At 35.1% G+C, this 18,556-nt stretch overlaps 3 protein-coding genes across 3 annotated transcripts; 2 read left to right on the forward strand and 1 right to left on the reverse strand.

Annotated features, from left to right (window-relative positions):
• The first annotated feature begins 1,069 nt into the window (after positions 1-1,069).
• Positions 1,070-3,115, forward strand: LOC113354355 (sm-like protein LSM2). The gene is made up of 3 exons (XM_026597704.1): positions 1,070-1,199; positions 1,320-1,478; positions 2,686-3,115. The coding sequence occupies exons 1-3, from the start codon at positions 1,197-1,199 to the stop codon at positions 2,803-2,805; spliced, it is 282 nt and encodes a 93-aa protein (XP_026453489.1). The 5' UTR covers positions 1,070-1,196; the 3' UTR covers positions 2,806-3,115.
• Positions 3,116-7,543: 4,428 nt separating this feature from the next.
• LOC113352562 lies at positions 7,544-10,719 on the forward strand. Its single transcript, XM_026596373.1, has 6 exons — positions 7,544-7,889; positions 8,046-8,163; positions 8,398-8,596; positions 9,256-9,576; positions 9,668-9,839; positions 10,565-10,719. The coding sequence occupies exons 1-6, from the start codon at positions 7,544-7,546 to the stop codon at positions 10,717-10,719; spliced, it is 1,311 nt and encodes a 436-aa protein (XP_026452158.1).
• Positions 10,720-11,669: 950 nt separating this feature from the next.
• On the reverse strand, positions 11,670-13,812 carry LOC113350158 (endo-1,3;1,4-beta-D-glucanase-like). The gene is made up of 7 exons (XM_026594250.1): positions 13,505-13,812; positions 13,375-13,396; positions 12,771-12,897; positions 12,573-12,663; positions 12,380-12,469; positions 12,178-12,278; positions 11,670-11,968 (listed from the first exon to the last, which is right to left on the reverse strand). Exons 1-7 carry the CDS (start codon positions 13,650-13,652, stop codon positions 11,828-11,830), a joined length of 720 nt encoding a protein of 239 aa, XP_026450035.1. The 5' UTR covers positions 13,653-13,812; the 3' UTR covers positions 11,670-11,827.
• Between the last annotated feature and the right edge of the window lie 4,744 nt (positions 13,813-18,556).

Below are 18,556 nucleotides of genomic sequence, written 5' to 3' on the forward strand. Positions count from 1 at the left end.
TATTAACTGACCAGAGCATCACTAAACCTCTTAATTACTTTTAGAAGTTTTTGCGTTTGAGATAGATTAGCTTTACATAAAATTAAGCAATCACCCGCAAACAGTAAGTGACTAATTTTAGGCGCATATTGTGAGATCTTCATACCTGTCAGTTGCCTGGTGGATTCACAGTGAAAGAGATTCCTTGAAAAAGCCTCCATTGCAAGGATGAATAGGTAAGGGAAAAGAGGATCCCTTGCCTAATCCCTCTTGTAGGCTTAAAATGCTGTGTAGGAGAACCATTTAGCCTAATTTTAATTTCAGTTGTGTTGATACACTGAGATATTAGTTGGCAGCATCGAAACCAAACTGTTTCAAAACGTCCAATAAGAAAACCCATTCTAACCTGTCAAAGGCTTTCGAAATGTCCATCTAAGAGCTAGATGACCAGTTCTTCCTTTCTGTCTCTTCATGGCTTGAACTATCTCTTGGACTAGGCAGATATTTTCAGATATTAACCTACCAGGTACAAACGACTGGAGAGGGGAGATGATCTTACCATGTTTTTCTTGAGATGTAAAGCAATTATCTTGGAAATTAACTTGTAGACTGTGCTGCAGAGTGTAATGGGCCTAAAATCTTCTGGCTTGTGAGCATTATTAGACTTTGGAATAAGACTAATTTTCGTGCTATTGAGTTGCTTTAGCATGTAGCCTGACTGAAAAAAAAAAACTCTAACTATATGGCAGACATCATATTTGACCATTGCCCTTACGATTGGTAAAATCCTGGGAAACCATCTTGTTCTGGTGAAGTTCATGGTTCCATTATCACTAAAGCTGCATGAATTTCTTCCTTAGGGACAGATATGAGAGCCATATCGTCGTATTGAGTGATACATTGAGGATTATGCTGAATACCATTACCTTTTTAATGTTTTAAAACCAAAACCACCCACTAATAAATGGCACGGTTCGATTTACTAATCGGTTTGGTTAGGTTTTAGCGGATGACCGTTACCAACTTACCATCCACAACCTTATTCAAAACCCCAAAAAAAAAAAAAGGCCCGTAGCATACTTGTTGAACCCCCACCCGACCCCGACGCAAAAAGGCTTCCTATAACTAAGAAGAGAGAACAATTTGTCTTCGCCATCCAGGAAACAAAAATATCAGACCATTGGAACTTTCTTCACGGGCTGAGATTAAAACAAAAAATGGTAAATTTCTTGCTGAATCTATTCAAAGTTCCAATATTTCTTGTGGATTTTCTCCGATTAGTGTTTGTGATTCTTCTGGGTTCTAATATTTCTCTCTTTTTTTCTTTTTTTCTTTTGCAGTTGTTCTTTTCGTATTTTAAGGATTTAGTAGGAAGAGAAGTGACAGTGGAATTAAAGAATGATCTTGCAATAAGAGGAACTTTACATTCAGTAGATCAATACCTTAACATAAAGCTTGAGAATACTAGAGTAGTTGATCAAGACAAGTATCCTCACATGGTATGATTTCTTCTTTGCTCACTGGTTTGCTTGTATGATTTTTTCTTTTCTAGGGTTTATATTCACAAAGTTTCGACTTTTTATGAACTTTGATTTGTTAATGTTTGATTTTCTCGTGGGTATTTGGAGAATTGAAGTAGTTTAGAATTTGGGCACTTATGTGCAGACATTAGGGTTTTATTTGGGAATTTTGGGTTTTAGGGTTTGGAAAGTTTTATTATTTTTTTTTGAACTTAGGCTCTTAACAGATAGCTAATTTAGACACTTCAGTACAAGTTGACGTCTTAGGCAAAGCCAAGGAATTCACCAAAAATTGGTGTCCATTAAGTTGCCGTAATGTAGGCAACCCCTGACTACTGCAATGCACAGACAGATTTCATGAATTTGATTTAAACAAACTACTCTAGGCTACAACATTACTCGTTTTTTTTGGATGATGCGGTAAGAGTATGGACATTGGGATAAATCTTTAGTATTTTTTTGGGTCTGATAATAGTATCAATTAGTGTGGTAACGGTTAAAAAGCTGATTTAGCTGTTGAAGTAGAAAAACGGTGTCACTATTCTATAGTTGACACTATGGATGATATGAGGTTGTTGGGTATTGATTTAGTGAGGGAGGGACTTAGCGTGGTAAAGCATTGTCACAGAGTACTCTATAGTTGAGACATGTTATGAACGGATTTATTATTTTTTTTATTTGAGGTTGTTGCGGAGTAATTCAGGAGGGAGTGACTAAGCTGTGTAGTGAAGCCTTGTCACTGAGTTCTCTATACTCTATAGTCTAGACATGTTATGAAAAGATTAATTTTTTTTATATCAGGTCCCTGCGGAGTAATTTTCTGAGGAGTGACGAAGCTGTTTGTGTAGACTGTATAGTGAAGTTTTGTCACAAAGCACTGTATAGTCACCACATTTTATGAATGGATTGATTTTAAAAATGAGGCGGGAGTGACTCCAGCTACTAGGATCCCGAAGTTTGTTGTTGCGGAGAAATTTTAGCTAAACCCTATATTGAACTGATAAATTTGGTGTATGATGTGGGTAATCGCTAGTTTGAAATTTCGAAAATCAAGTCTGCTCTGCTTTGTGTAATGCGTTGCACTTGTTTCATTCAAGTTCACTGGCTTATAATTGGTTATGCATTAGTGTTGTCTCTTTTTCTTTTGAGAGGACTTTTCACTTATTGTCTTTCGATTTATCTGCAGCTTTCTGTAAGAAACTGCTTTATCAGGGGATCAGTGGTGAGGTATGTGCAATTGCCCCCAGATGGAGTTGATGTTGAACTTCTACATGATGCTACAAGGAGGGAGGCTCGTGGTGGCTGATACGCCCTCTACATTGTCTCCGTGGACCTGGAAGAATATTTGACTAAAAGGTCCTTAGTAGTTTATGGTCTTACTCTCTCTTATTATGCTGCTAGACTATGAACAGTCCATTTTGGAATTGTTGCTTGTAATGACCGATAAGGTTTATGATAGTTTTTCCAATACTATAAATTACTGAAAGCTTCTTTTTAGTGATCTGTTTCTGCAGCTTGAAGTTTGAGTTTCTTCTTTTTTGTCATATTAAATGCATATTAAATGATGTTAAGTGTATTTCATGAACAGTTTTCAAATGCGTATCTGATTTGTTGAGCATCTTGATATCAGATTATTCTTGAAAAACATATAGGACACTGTATATGCATCTTTTGTCCCAACAATGTTGCCACAGAAAATGAAACGAACAGTCCCAACATTATAAAAAATAGTGAAATTCTCACCACTAGTGAAATAGTGTCGATGAGCACAGTTTATAACATGTCGTCAGATCTGAGACAGCAATAGTCTTGGAGTGGCATTAGAAGTACTTTGTAAACCATTCCAGCATATCCTTTTGGGCTTCTCTGGGCGCCTCTACAGGTTACAGCTACTTCATCTCCCAGCGGCAGTTTAAAAAAGCAACAAACAGATTTACTAGCACCTCTCCAAGTGCCAATTTGGATGTTCAAGATATACAACAACAAACAGATTTACTAGCACTGTTCAAGATATATACAATATAAGAACTCCATAAATTAATAAACTTTATATAGGAGTAATAAAAAAATCATAGTCCCAACTTGGCTGGTTATAAATAATAATTACTTCCGCATTATAATATTAGTTTTCTTTGGTCCCGTTATAAAGAATTTACCTTCATATATTAATATGATCGTTATTATTGGAAACTTATAGGTTTTGTTATATCAAAATTTAAGATGAAGCAAAGTACGTATCTATAAGTTGTTTGAGAAAAGGATATAACGTTTTGGATTCTTATGCATCTTTTGATTTGAAGATGCATAAGACCTCATTTCTATGAACACCTTCTTGTTAAAGCCAAAAATTTACAACTTGTCGACCATGTGTAAAGCTTCTTGGCATGAAACATTTGATATCTATGTACTATCATCATCAGGATTATCTCCCTCCTCTATTTGTCTAATTCCTCCGTTCTTCGATTAAAACATATACGACTTGTTGCTCATTTGGATGATGAAGGAAGACATCCATATCCATTATTATCTTTATATCCTTTGAATTAGCATTTTTTTTTTTGTGTGTACCTCCTATATTAATAAACTCCATATATATTAATAATTTTGTGAAGTCCCAAAACTATTAATATATGGAGTTTTTACTGTAATAGCTAACAAGCTGACAATCAAGAATATACCATCAAAATGAGTGAGATCCAGAAAACTATTTGGAGATGCAACAGTCTGAAGAGCCAGTTTGCCAAAAGAGATGGTTCCTGGACCTGGTCATAAGCGACTTAATCATGTGTAAGCTCAAGTTCATTATCATATCCAAATTTCCTCAGGTTAACCCAAACTATCTCAACATGACCGCCGTTTATAAACACCGCATGAAGAGAAAGGAAACCAGTCAAGGTAAGACCACGGTCGTTAACTCCTTCGGATAAATTTTATTGGACAAGCTTGCAGTGGAATGTTGTTACATTTAACCTGTTCAAATGCATAATGGGGTCGATTAAGTAAGTTGGATGATATCAAAACTTAATTACAGATCATCCATGATGCAAGATCTGTTTAAATTGGCTGACACTCCAAAATACGGTATAACAACTTCAAAGTCCTTCTTTCATAAGCAAATTTGGAATCCAAGAGTTTCTTTAAATATATCTTTCTTGGTGTGGGCATTATGTCACAAAGGTGCACCAACTTTAAATTTTATCTGATCATGCTTGTCTTTTGTAACATGCGGTTGTTGAATCAAGTGACAACCTATTTGTTCATTGTAATGAGACAACAAAATTGGAATTATTTCCTTGATAGTTTTGGGTTAAAGTGGACGTATTATGAAGTTGTGAAATCAATTATATGGGAATGGAGAAATAGGAAAGGGAGAATGATGATCAAGAAAATTTAAGGTTTGTTTCCTTTCGCCATTTAGTGGATTATATGGAGTGAGAGGAACAATCGGTTATATTCCGGTAAGCATGGGCACTTTGAACAATGGATAATAGTTGTTAAGTGTACCATTTATAGATGGGATTTACATACTAAATTGTTTCAAGGAATTTATTTATCTTATCTAGTATGCAATTGGAAAATGTAAGGGATTTTTTATCTTCTCTGTTATGATCTTAGCCTTGTTAGCTTAATCTTTTAATTTCTCAGTACTACTTTAGTGAGTGTCACTTTTTAATTTGAATTTTCCTTTCCGTAAAATAAAAGCAACTTAAATGAAAAGATATGGTGACAATTTCAGTTGTAAAAAGTTATATATATGAGATGTATAAGTTGAAACATGTTAGAACTGGTTATTGTCAGAAGATACAGATTGAGTTTTTAATGTGCTCTAACAACCCCTATGAAACTTAGCATGCTGAAAATTCAAAAGTTTGCCTTTTAATATGCAGAAATGAGACTTGGAAAAACCCTTTGTGAACAACTATGTAATGTTCTCTAATGATGGCACATACTTGACAACTAAAAAACCAGTCATTACCAAAATTCTAAGAGAATTATAATCCAACTCCACATGTTTAATTCAAGCATTACAGAACAAATCACATGGATGCTTGATAGGTATCGCAAACTCATAAGGATGTAAGAGACCCATCTAACTTCAGATGTAGCGACAAATAAATCCTTTTATTCAGCTTCAAGTTTATCATTCTTCTTCGATTCTAAAACTCTTTTCGTTACTCTGCAACCTCTGTATTGCATTCCTCTTAATTGTTATACATTAGTTGGTATCATTCGACAGTCATTTAGATTTTTATCTTTTCTTAGATCCTCTTTCCGCTTACGCAGCCCTAATTTTTTAGATTGCTGTCATATGGCTGATTCTTTGGAAACTCAGGTTACCAAGCTTTCAAATGATGTCAACACCATAAAGGATCGTTATAACACCATGCGGGGTCAGTTAACAAAAATCTTGGAGCTGTTAAATATCCATACATAAGAATTTTCCGAATCTCCAAAGAAGACGTTTCAAGCATCCTCTAAACAACATCAGGAATCACACGTTACAAAATATGGGTTTGTTTATACATATGATATTCCAGAGAACATCTTAGAAGCTTTAAAAAAGAAGAAGCAACATGAAGCTTTTCTTAACATTCTAAGAAAGAAAATTTTAGTTTTTCAACTTGACAGTGATGATGATGATTCTCTTGAAGATGAACAACTTAATAGATGGTTGGAAGATATATGTCTTAAAACTGGACAAAACGTTTATGGTTCTTTACCTGAATACAAATTGAAAGCTGATATTCCTAATTTCAATGGAAGTTTCAGAATTGAAGAACTAATGGATTGCTTTTATGAAGTCGAAGCTTTCTTTCAATTTATGGAAGCACCTGATGAATCGAAGGTTAAACTTGTTTCTTATAAGCTCAAAGGTGGAGCTGCTGCTTGGTGGGAAAAGCTTTGTGTGGATAGAATCAAGTATTGTAGACCTCCAGTACGTACTTGGGAGCGTATGCGTAAAATACTTAGAGATAAGTTTATTCCTCAAGACTATAAACAACAATTATTTGTTAAACAGCAAAACTGTCAATAAGGTGCTAGACCTGTGGAAGAATACGTTGTTGAGTTTTATAATTTGGTTGCTCGTAATACATGAAACATAAGAACAATTGGTGGCACGGTTAATTGAAGGGTTAAATAGATTGATCAACATTGTTTGATATAATCTGTGTTTACCATGGTGGAAGCTATTGAACAAGCTATCAAAATTGAGAAACGTCTTTCACGTACTTCTAAGCTTCCTCAACCTTGTTATTCAAACAACTATAAGAAACAACAATTCTCGGCTGGTAACTATCAAGATAATTACTATTCTTCTTCTCCAAGTTATAGTTATCAAGAAAAAGTGTTCCTACACCTCAACGTCAATAACAATCACCGATTAATTTTTCTTTCACTCAGATACCATTACCTGCAAATACTTCATATATCTTGCCATTTCTTACTGAGATTCCATCCAGTCATCATCAACAATCGAAACCTACAGGTGTACGGTTTTGCAATAGAATGCAACAATAGTTTCCACCTCCATATAAACCAACAAACATATATTCAAAATTTCGTGGGAATAGTGCAATAAATGTAACCTTACTGGTCATTCTTCTTCTGGATGTCGTGGACTTAATGGTTTTATTGGATACAATCAAGTTCACAGTGATTCTAAAGATATTGAAGCCTTTGATGATGAATAATGTGATGAATTTGAAAATTCTGAGTTACATGAAGCGTATGGTTATCACTTTGTTGGTATGATTCGTCCACTCATGTTTACTGAACCATGTTATTCTCAAAGACATAGTATATTTAGAACAAAGTGTTTTGTTGGAGGCAAAGTTTGTGACATGATTATTGACAGTGGTAGTATGGATAATTACATGGAATCCATTGTTCTGGAAAATTTAGGACTGCCAGCTAATCCACATCCTAAACCTTATTCAGTAGGATGGTTTAATAATTCTTCTACTCAGTGTATTACATAACAATGTGTGGTACATCTTTCTTTTGTGGGATGTGAGGAATCTGTGTTGTGTGATGTTACAAACATGAATGCTATACATCTGCTTCTTGGTAGCCTGTGGCAGTATGATTTAAAAGCATTTTATAATTGTTTTGAGAATACTTATACATTTTACAAGGATGGTAAAAAGAAGATTCTTTTTCCTTCAAAATCTTCTTCAGTGGTCAAGGAACATAGTGATGACAAGAGTAGTGCATTGGTGGCTACTATCTCTCGTTCTTTGAATTCAATTCATACTTTGAGTTCCCATGAAGACAATAATCCAATGGTGATGATTCCTCCACATGTACAACCTTTATTGTTTCAATATAATGATTTATATCCTGAAGAATTACCTATGACTTTACTACTTTTAAGTAATGTTCAACATGGTATTGATTTCATACCTAGAGCTTCACTCCCTAATCAAGCTCATTATAGGTTAAGCCCTACATAACATGAAATTTTACAAGGTTAGGTTAATGATTTATTGGCTAAAGTTTTGATTAGACCTATCCCTAGTCCTTGTGCTTTTCATGCATTCTTAGTGCCTAAGAAAGACAATAGTTGGGAAATGTGCATAGACTGCAAAGCCTTGAATCGCATCACCATTCCTTATAGATTTCCCATTCCTCGCATTGAGGAAATGATTGATTTACTAGCTGGGTAAATTATTTTCACTAAACTTGATCTTCGAAGTGGGTATCATCAAATAAGAACCAGAGAAGGGGATGAATGGAAAACTGCTTTCAAAACAAGAGAAGGTTTGTATGAATGGCTTGTTATGCCATTTGGATAATATAATGCTCCTGGAACCTTTGTGAGACTCATGAATCAGGTGTTACAACCCTTTCTTAATCAGTTTTTCATTGTATATTTTGATGATATCTTGATCTTTAGTCGCAGTACAAAGGAACATCTCAGCCACCTATCTAAGGTGTTACGTGATAATTCTTTGTTTGTGAATTTGAAGAAATGCACTTTTATGTCAGCTGAAGTAACATTCTTGGGATATGTCATATCGACTAAGGGTATTCACGTGGATCCTTCTAAGATAAAGGTTATTATGGATTGGCATATTCCTACTTCTACCAAAGAGGTGAGAAGTTTTCATGGTTTAGCTTCCTTTTATAGGCGTTTTGTGCAAAATTTCAGCACCATTGCTGCCCCTCTTAGAGCAAGTCTTATGGTGGAATCCAACCTATTTCGAGTGTGGAAAATTCATGGAATGTCAAGTCTAGTGGCTTCCAAGTTGGGGTTTCCACAGAAAATCCAAGCAAGGTTCCATGGTTTGGTGGAAGGGTTCGTGGAATCCATCTAAACGCCAATAAGAATAGCGTTAAACGCAATTAAGAATGGAGCTAAAAAAACACAATTAAGAACTGCGTTTTTTTTAATCCGTAGATTTAAAATGAGTTGTTGAAATCTAACGGCTGAAAAAAAAGCTCCATTCTTAATTGCGTTTTATTAACTCCATTCTTAATTGCGTTTTTTTTTATCCGTAGATTTGAAATGAGTTGTTGAAATCTAACGGCTGAAAAAAAAACTCCATTCTTAATTGCGTTTTTTTAGCTCCATTCTTAATTGCGTTTTTTTAGCTCCATTAAGAATAGCGTTTCTACTATTCCACAATTACACTTGCGCTTCCATCCACAGTTCCAAATGCTGAGGTGGCGTGGAAGATGGAAGATGGATGGATTCCACCATAAGACTTTCTCTTACAAATTGTTTGAAAAAAAAAAGTTTATATGGACATAGGAAGCTGATAAAAGTTTCAATACTCTTAAAGAGAAACAATGTTCATCTCCTATTATTGTGATGCCTGACTTTTCTAAACCATTTCAAGTGGACTGTGATGCTTCAATAGTTGGAATTGGAGCAGTGTTATCTCAAGAAGGACATCCAGTTGCTTACCACAGTGAGAAAAGTTCTGATACACATAGGAAATGGTCTACATATGAGTTGGAATTATTTTCTTTGGTGCAAGCACTTAAGCAATGGCATACTTACTTAGTTCATCGTGAGTTTGTCATCAATACTGATGTCCATGCATTAAAATATTTACAGACTTCTGCAAAGGTTAATCGTATGCATGACAGTTGGTTATCAACAATTAATAAGTAAACTTTCTCTATCAAGCACAAAAGTGGAAAATTAAATCAAGTTGCAGATGCTCTTAGTAGAAGAAGTCATCTTTTGGAAACTATTCGCAATCAAACCTTTGCTTTTGGTTATATCAAAGACATCTGAGGATGCAGATTTCAAGTCACTTTGGGAACAATGCAGTTCTTTAGCTCATGAAGTTGATGATTTTCTCATTCAAGATGGTTTCTTATTCAAAGGTAATCATCTTTGTATCCCTAATAGTTCTTTACGTATGCATTTAATACGTGAATTGCATGGAACTTGTCTTGGTGGACATTTTGGTCGAGATAAAACCAATGGCCTTGTTGAAGAAAGATATTATTAGCCTTCTCTAAAGCGTGATGTCCAAAAATATGCAATGAAATGCATGGTTTGTCAACAATCTAATGATACATTTCAAAATACTGGTTTTTATACTCCTTTACCAATCTTTGATGCTCCTTGGGTCGATATTAGCATGGATTTTATTCTTGGTTTACCTCGCACAGTTAGAGGGAATGATTCAGTGATGGTTATTGTAGATAGATATTCGAAGATGGCTCGTTTTATTGCTTGTAAAAATTCTATTGATGCTTCTAATGCTGCATCTTTATTCTTCAAAGAGGTGGTTCGTTTACACGGCATTCCAACGTCTATTGATAGAGATACAAATTTTTTGAGATATTTCTGGAAAACATTGCGGATGCGTTTGGGAACTACTTTACAAGTTCAACACTACTTCTCATCCTAAAACAAATGGACATCCTGAGGTGGTCAATCGTTCTTTGGGTAATTTGGTTAGAGCTAAATGTATTGATAACAACAAAAACTGCGATAATTTACTACCTCACATGGAGTTTTCTTTTAACACATCGATAAATAGATCTACTGGTAAGCCTCCATTTGAGATTGTTTATTCTAAAAGTCCTTAATAATGTTTTAGACTTGGTTGTGCTTCCCAAGTTACATAATACTAATGTCAAAGCTGACAATTTGTTAGAACAAGCTTCTGAACTTCATCTTGAAGTAAAATCCAAACTTGAGGAATTTAATACCAAGTATAAGAAAGCTGCAGATAAGCATGAAAAGTTCAAATGATTTCCAGAAGGAGCGCTCGTCATGATTCATCTATGTAAGGAAAGATTTCGAGTTGAAACTTATAACAAGACTAAGATAAAGAAGTACGGTCCTTTTAAAGTTTTGAGGAAAATCAATGACAATGCCTATGCCAAAGAACTGGAACATTTCTAATGTGTTCAATTTTCAAGAGATTTTCACCTTTCATGGTGATGATGAACTCTTGCTAGTTTCTACCAACTCAGAGACGAGTTGATGCAGGACATCACTTATTGATTGCAGACGTAGCATAGGAGCTACCTATCTTTTGCATGTTTCCTAACTTGGGTTACGTCTCTTTATAGTTTTATTCTTTGTTTAGGAATTCTATATTTAGTTAGACTTCTTTATCTAGTTTTCTAGAAGGTTGTTTAAAGCCTATATTAACAGGCAGTCTCTTTGAAGGCAAGTACATTGTTATCAAGATTATTATTATCGAATTATTATTCATCTCAGCTTCTTAACTTCATCATTCTTCTTCGATTCTAAAACTCTTTTCGTTACTTTGCAATCTCTGCAATGCATTCCTCTTGATTGTTATACATTATGATAACTATATTAGTGTAATATATAAGACTGAAGATTAAGTTAGCGGTAAAAGCTAGACATGTGATAACTATATTACTATAATATACAGAACACGGTTGCAGAAGGCCAAGTCTAAAAATCTTCAAAGAGGTGACAACAGTGGAACAGTTAGTGCCTTGTTGGATCAGATAAAGTCTCGAACTCTTATAATTTATGGTCTATAAGTGGAATGAGTATATGAGATGTCACTGAAGAACCTGAGACTGCCCACCATGACTGTATTTGTCCATTGGCTTGGAGTTCAACCCAAAAATAAAATTTACACCTAAAAATTCAATGGGTGGGCATTCCTACTTTCATGGGTGCAAACAACAAGATCATGGTAAAGCATAAACACTTCTAGCTGATTAAAAGCGACGGATCAATTCACTCCTGTGAGATTCACATTAACGAGAGATGCAATGTCGATAAAGCCTTATTTGTAATACATAATAGAATTTGGAAACAACAGTAGTTATCTTGGTGTAACACTATATATAGATATAGATATAGATATTACTCCCTACTTGACATATTTGGCAAACCATTCCAGCATGTCCTTGTGAGCTTCTTCAGCAGGCTTCACAGCTGCTTCATCTTCATTATTGTATCTCACAGTCCATCCGTGTGAAACCCCAGGGAATATCTTTACAAAAGAATCAACCTACAAATCAGGAAACCAGAAGCTATGGATCAATGATCGTTAAAAGTCAATCACCTAGGCTCGAACAAACTTTAGTTCGCCGAACCATCAATATTTCAACAGACTTCCGAGAATGAAAATGATATTGCATTTCCGAGGAAAAGCATAAAACTGCAGCAGTTTCAAAAGTGTCTAGCAGCTATTAGTAGGACAAAATAGGCAGTCTTTACCTCAGTTTTAGTAGATAAAACCTCTTCAAATTGTTTCAAAAGCTCCGGTGGAGACATTTTGTCAGTCTCAGCTCCTAGTATAGAAATGGGTAACTTGATCTCTATAAAAGTTACAACACCATTGGTTGTTAGGTTAATACTCATACACATTAACAACAGTCAAGCGGAAATAAAATTGGAAGTTCAAAACGATTATTCATACCCTTAATGTCATCAACAGTGACAAAGGAAGGATGGGCCATTACAATAACTTTTAGCTCATCAGACTTTCCTAGTTCCCCAACCACCTTAGCTGAACGAGTCATCAAAACAATATTAATGATATTGAAGTTGAGCAACAAGAAAGAAAAGAAACACCAACAGTTTATTTACAAGTGCGATTTTCAAAAGCTTACCACCCCAGCACATCCCTGCAGCTCCAACTGCAGAAATCCCTTTACTTTTTAGAGCTTCAATAACTGGTTTGGCTTCTTCAGCTCCTTTATCCTGCACTGTTTTCCAATTGTTAATAAAGAAAGCAAATTGCATTGCAGAAAAGAATTTGGGAATAAATCTGAATCCTTGGCAGAGATGTCTGAATTAGGAAAACAAACTGTTCCGTGTGATTTGATCCAGATGGGTAGTGGCTTCTCAGCATTCTCGGGTACGTAAGGATCCCCATGAAGGAAGTCTGGAACTACAACATAGAATCCAGCTGCTGCAACCTTGTCTGCCAGGTTCCTTTAAATACCAAGGTAGAAGAATATTAATTCGTCCCCAGGTTACATTATACAGTAATATAACTATGAAAAGCTAAGCTAACATCATGCTTTGTTCATAATTGATATGATCGATTAGCCATTTCTTGATCAATATAAGTTGCTTAATCCAAACATCAGAATATTCTCAATTTTACACATAGATTACAAATTGAAAAATTATAAAAAGCTTAAAGCTTCAACTGTAAGTCCCAAAAAAAAAGAAAGAAAAAAAACAACAACACAAAGAAGACAATAGAATTAGATGCTTCAGGTTGAGCATCCCCCAAGTTTAAATATCAAGTTTCATTTAGAAAGTTTCAGGCCGATCAACAGCTGCTTCAAGTTAGGGCAATCTAAAAAGCTAAAGATTTCACTTAAAAGTCCTGAAACAGAAGTTAGATTTTGTAATTCTCTATAGATCAGTCTACAAACAGATAGATGAAAAAAGTGGGCATACCTCAAGTTAGGTGCTTCATATCCTGCAAAACAATAGGTCACAAGCAAAAATTAGGTTAGACCAAACTTGTAATTCTTGAAGGAAAGAAAAAAAAACTAAGTAAAACAGAAAAGGGTCAAAGTGGGAATACCAAAAATGTCAGAAACAAGAAGAATTCCAAGTTTGGAATCCAAAGAACCAGTAACGTAGGTTGGAAGACCACCAAGTTGTTGAACACATCCATTTCCTGAACTTGAACTCAGAGTTGGTGGATTCTCGCAACACTGAGCTCCTGACATTCTACTTTTCTTTTGTTTGATGAGTTGCAACTGATAACTACAAGTCAAGAGTTGCAGATGTAATTAGGGTTTGAGGTTTTATTCCCGATGAGATATTCCAATCTAAAGGAAACTCTGTTCTCACGGACGACGTCTCCTAAGATGTGGCAAATTAAGGACTGCATTTTTGTTGTCCTCCTGGAAAGACCACAATTCCAAGACCACTATTAAGCGTATTTACTCTCTGTGCCGGGGACCAAGGAGTAGGTCCATCATAGCATAGACATTTAAATTGGAAATGTCCAATTCAAGAATATATTTTAGGTAAAATTTCAGTGAAAAGGTATTAACCATGTGCGTTCCAAGACTCAGTCAACCAGGGCGAGTTGTCTGTTTTCGTTTCGGACCAAAATATCCTTTTAGTTGAGTTAGGTATAGATAATTCCCCCAATTTTTTTTATACTACCTTGTGTATCTAGTTTAATTTATATGACTCTCAAAATCAGTTACCCATCATAATATATAGTGCCGTGAAAAATAAGTACCCATTGAAATTTATACTACCATGTTAGCGAGGTAATCAATTTATTTTTTAGGACTGTTTCAAAAACAATATACACCGTTTTAACTATTCGGGTATACCAGCCAACAAAGTTTAATATGCTATCCTTAGCAAGCAACCGACATTTGTTCCTGATATAATTTGATTTTCCCTGGATGGCGCTTGGTCTACATCACTACACCGCGATAACTATTGGCCAAGTACTCCCAACTCTCAATGTTATAGCTTCGAAGTTATCAGTCAAGTCGATCTCTTGTTATAATTTTGGTATGAATTGTTCAAAAACCCTAAGTTTATTAAGATGCACCTTTACCATGCTAATCAAAACAACAAATATATTGTCCTTGTTGATACATGTTCCGTAGATTTTGATGTAACGTCCTCCCCATCTTACATAAGGGTGTTCAAACCGATCTATGCTCAGTGCTCATGGGGAGCCACAAGAAGGATGTATTGCTCAGTGTAGCGGTTAGGAACTCCCTTCTGTGAATTTTAAAGCCCGTTGCTATCTTTAACATCTCCAACTTCCGCATGAGAAGATTCTTGAGAATGTGTCACTGATTTATGATTGGTCAATGCCTCTTGACTTATGGTTAACACCTAATATGGATAGGATTCCTTCTGGTGTTTGTTAATTTAGACGGTAGCTGTAAGGATTTTGTACAATATAAATGGTTATGGAAAGTGGAAAGAGCAAATATTGCAATGCTGTTATATCTTTTTCGTCAAGTCGAGGGAAGAAACATTGCTAAAGATTTATGCCTGGAAAGAGAAAAGTCAGAGATAAAAAGAAGAAGAGGAAAAAAGTTTGGGGTTCATAATATTTTCAGCACTGAAGTCTGATGCTGGAGAACTTCTTGGAAGTCTTGAAGTGATGTATGAGAAAATTCGTGAAGCATGGGGAAGAATGGAAACGTAATTGTTGTATTGCATTTCAAATTTTAAAAATGCTTGGCTAATCGAAAACAATTGAAATAACTTGCGCTCTCTTGTCCAAGTTTTTATTTTGTAGGCTCTCAAATCTTATCGGTTCTTTGTTTGTTTCATTGACGGAAGGATCAGTGAACTTATCATCAATCTAAAATTGTGTAAGGATGTTGTCTTTGGAGCACCATAGCCATTATTAAAGAGGAGGCTATCAGAAACTATTAGAATTTTATGAACAACAAGAGGTATTTGTATTTCATTATTGACTTTTGGTGTTTTCGACTAGGGAGGGTATTATTGATATGAATCGGAGTTGGTGACTCGGCGGGTCACACTGAGTTGCGCTTGCACATGGTTGATACCTTGTTGCCGAGTTCGACTGTTATCGCACCTTTACCGAGAATACCTAATTTCTATGAACTTTTTATTTTATAGTTGTTGAAAAAGAGGACCATCATGAAGGCTTCAACCTATTTTGTTGAAAAAGAGCCCTATCAACGAGGCTTCACAGAATGTTAATATCCTAGATATGGATTGGGGCCTAATCTATTTAAAAAGTTAAATTTACTTTTCGTTATTAATCTAAATCTATTTTGAAATCAAATTGACGTAAATCTATTCTTCTTCTTCTCTAAAACAAATCAAATGAATTTTTTTTTTCTTTCTCTCTTCTTCTTTTGATTATAAACCTAAACCAATTTAAAATTTTGAATCATATCTCTTTCGAATTTCTGAATCTTATCTCTTTCGATTAAAAGATGACAACAAGATCAAGAGTGACAAGATCAGGTCGGCTGAATCCTGATTCAGAAATAAGCCAAGTTGTTAATGCAGTTAACAGATTTGGTGACTAAAGAAATTCAAACACCAGCAGATCCTCCAGAAATAGGCCACATTAGATAAGAATCGAAAAACCCGCCATTTATTTTATCTTTAGATTTCATAAATAGGTTAGATTGTTGAAGTTAAGGGTTTGAAATTGATTTTAGAAACAATTACGGCTAGGATATCTTGTCGACCAAGCCGTAAACCATTAATTACGGTTGGTACATTAAGAACTCCATAATGTATCTTACACTCAGTATAATAACAAACCCTAAATGTAACTTTCCCATTACGGTTGGACTTTCCTGGCCGTTGGTAGTTCTGTTTTTGTAGAAAAGTCAAAAATTCTTCTCATATTTCGGCTAGGAATTTCCCTACTGTAAACGCACATTTCCCAACTGTAATTTTTTTCCTAGTCGTAAGTTGCTTTCACACTTGGGTAATATGGAATTTTCTATCCATATATGAGCTTATGGTTGGGTCGTTAAAATATTTTCCACCCGTAAACACGTCTTTGGATCGTGTATTGTTTCTCAACCGTAACTGCATTAGTGAAACTGAATTGTTTCGATTATATTATATGTTCGTACCTTAACTAGGAATCGAGGAAAGGAAATAAGAAAGAACCAGAAAAACAATTAATGTATGATGTTTTTACGATGATGGTACGTATACTAACTATATCATTTTATTAGCGCATTGCTCGGTTGAACCCACTAGCATTGGTATGTCAAGTTAGTTTTAAAATTTAGTTGCTAAAACACATTCTTGATTTAGTATACTGAAGTTAGTTTCAGACTAGATTAGGTCTAAGAAGTAGAATCGAAGCTATCATTGAAGGATGAAGATTGAAGACTACAAGAAGACATCAACAAGGACTTCATCAACAAAGGTATGTGGTTATTGATTTCATTTTGGTTCTTGTCCAATTCTACCTTTCTAATCTGTCGAAACAAATTTTCGCTCTATGGAACAATTCCTATGACGGTAAATGTACATTTATGTATATGTGCTCGAGGTTATTTGATCCACGACTTTTGTGAAAATAACCTTTATCCCTAGAAAGGTTCTCATATTATAGTGAATGATCTTACGAATTCAACGAGCCAAGAATCACTCAATTCCGATTTATAACGATGAAATTATGAGTGATTTATTAAAGGAACAGTTATAAGTGTTGCCGTAACTGTTGCAGTTCGTTATTAGGAAACAATCCACGAACTGTTTGTAATGGTTCACGGACTTGAGCGCAAATAAGTGACTAGATGCCTTTTTTAGTCAAGTTTTTGATGTTTCCTTATCTAGGCAAGATGGCAATTACTCCAAACATATTTGATTACCATATTAAAGTGTTTGTGATATTTTAGATTTCGTTCCTGAGTTAAATTGTGTATCATTCACATAAATACAATATATGTTAAAGTAATTATTTATTTAATTATTTATGCAAGATATATTGTAATTTAGGAAAGACTCCCCAAATTAAGAGAGTCTTGAGAAAGGAAACTTGCTTAGGATTCAAGCTGAAAAAGCGGGGGTCTAACAACCACACCCAATATTTCGCTTAGCAATCTATATGGACTAACTCCAATATACTTTCAAGAGAATCAACTAAACAGTCAGACTCAATGTTAGTATATCCAAGAGTTATATCTCTATTTCTCAATTCAATCTGCAATCAAACAAATAGGAATTTGCGAGCCCGGTTGAATAAGATGAAAAAGCGTGGGTCTAACAACCACACCCAATATTTCGCTTAACAATCTTTATGGACTAACTCCAATATACTTTCAAGAGAATCAACTAGACAGTCAGACTCAATCTTAAGAAAAGTATATCCAAGAGTTATATCTTTATTTCTCAATTCAATCTGCAACCAAACAAATAGGAATTTGCGAGCCCGATTGAATATAAGAAATAACTTGGACGGTATCAAAAACCAATATCCAAGTGTCAATCAATTTAATCAACAAGCAAAGGTTGGATTCACAATTGATTGAACTTACGCACAACTTGTGATATTTCAATTATATAGAAAATATAATGTGGAAAAGAAATAACACAGACACCATAAATTTTGTTAACGAGGAAACCGCAAATGCAGAAAAACCCCGGGACTTAGTCCAGATTTGAACACCACACTGTATTAACCCGCTACGGACAATAGCCTACTCCAAGTTAACTTCGGACTGGAATGTAGTTGACCCCTAACCAATCTCACACTGATCAAGGTATAGTCGCGTTCCTTACGCCTCTATAACCACGTCGGATTCTGCGCATTTGATTCCCTTAGATGATCTTACCCACAACTAAGAGTTGCTACGACCCAAAGTCTAAGACTTGATAAACCAATTTGTGTCACACAGAAAAGTCTATTGTATAGATAAATTTGTCTCCCACAGATATACCTATGAGTTTTGTTCTGTCTTTTGATAAATCAAGGTGAACAGGAACCAATTGATACACGAGACTTATATTCCCGAAGAATAGCCTAGTAATATCAATCACCTCACAATAATCTTAATAATATTGTAGTGAAACAAGATATTGTGGAATCACAGACGATGAGACGAAGATGTTTGTGACTAATTTTTATCTTGCCTATTGGAGA

Source organism: Papaver somniferum, chromosome 2 (genome assembly GCF_003573695.1).
Source record: "Papaver somniferum cultivar HN1 chromosome 2, ASM357369v1, whole genome shotgun sequence".
Lineage (NCBI taxonomy): Eukaryota > Viridiplantae > Streptophyta > Magnoliopsida > Ranunculales > Papaveraceae > Papaver > Papaver somniferum.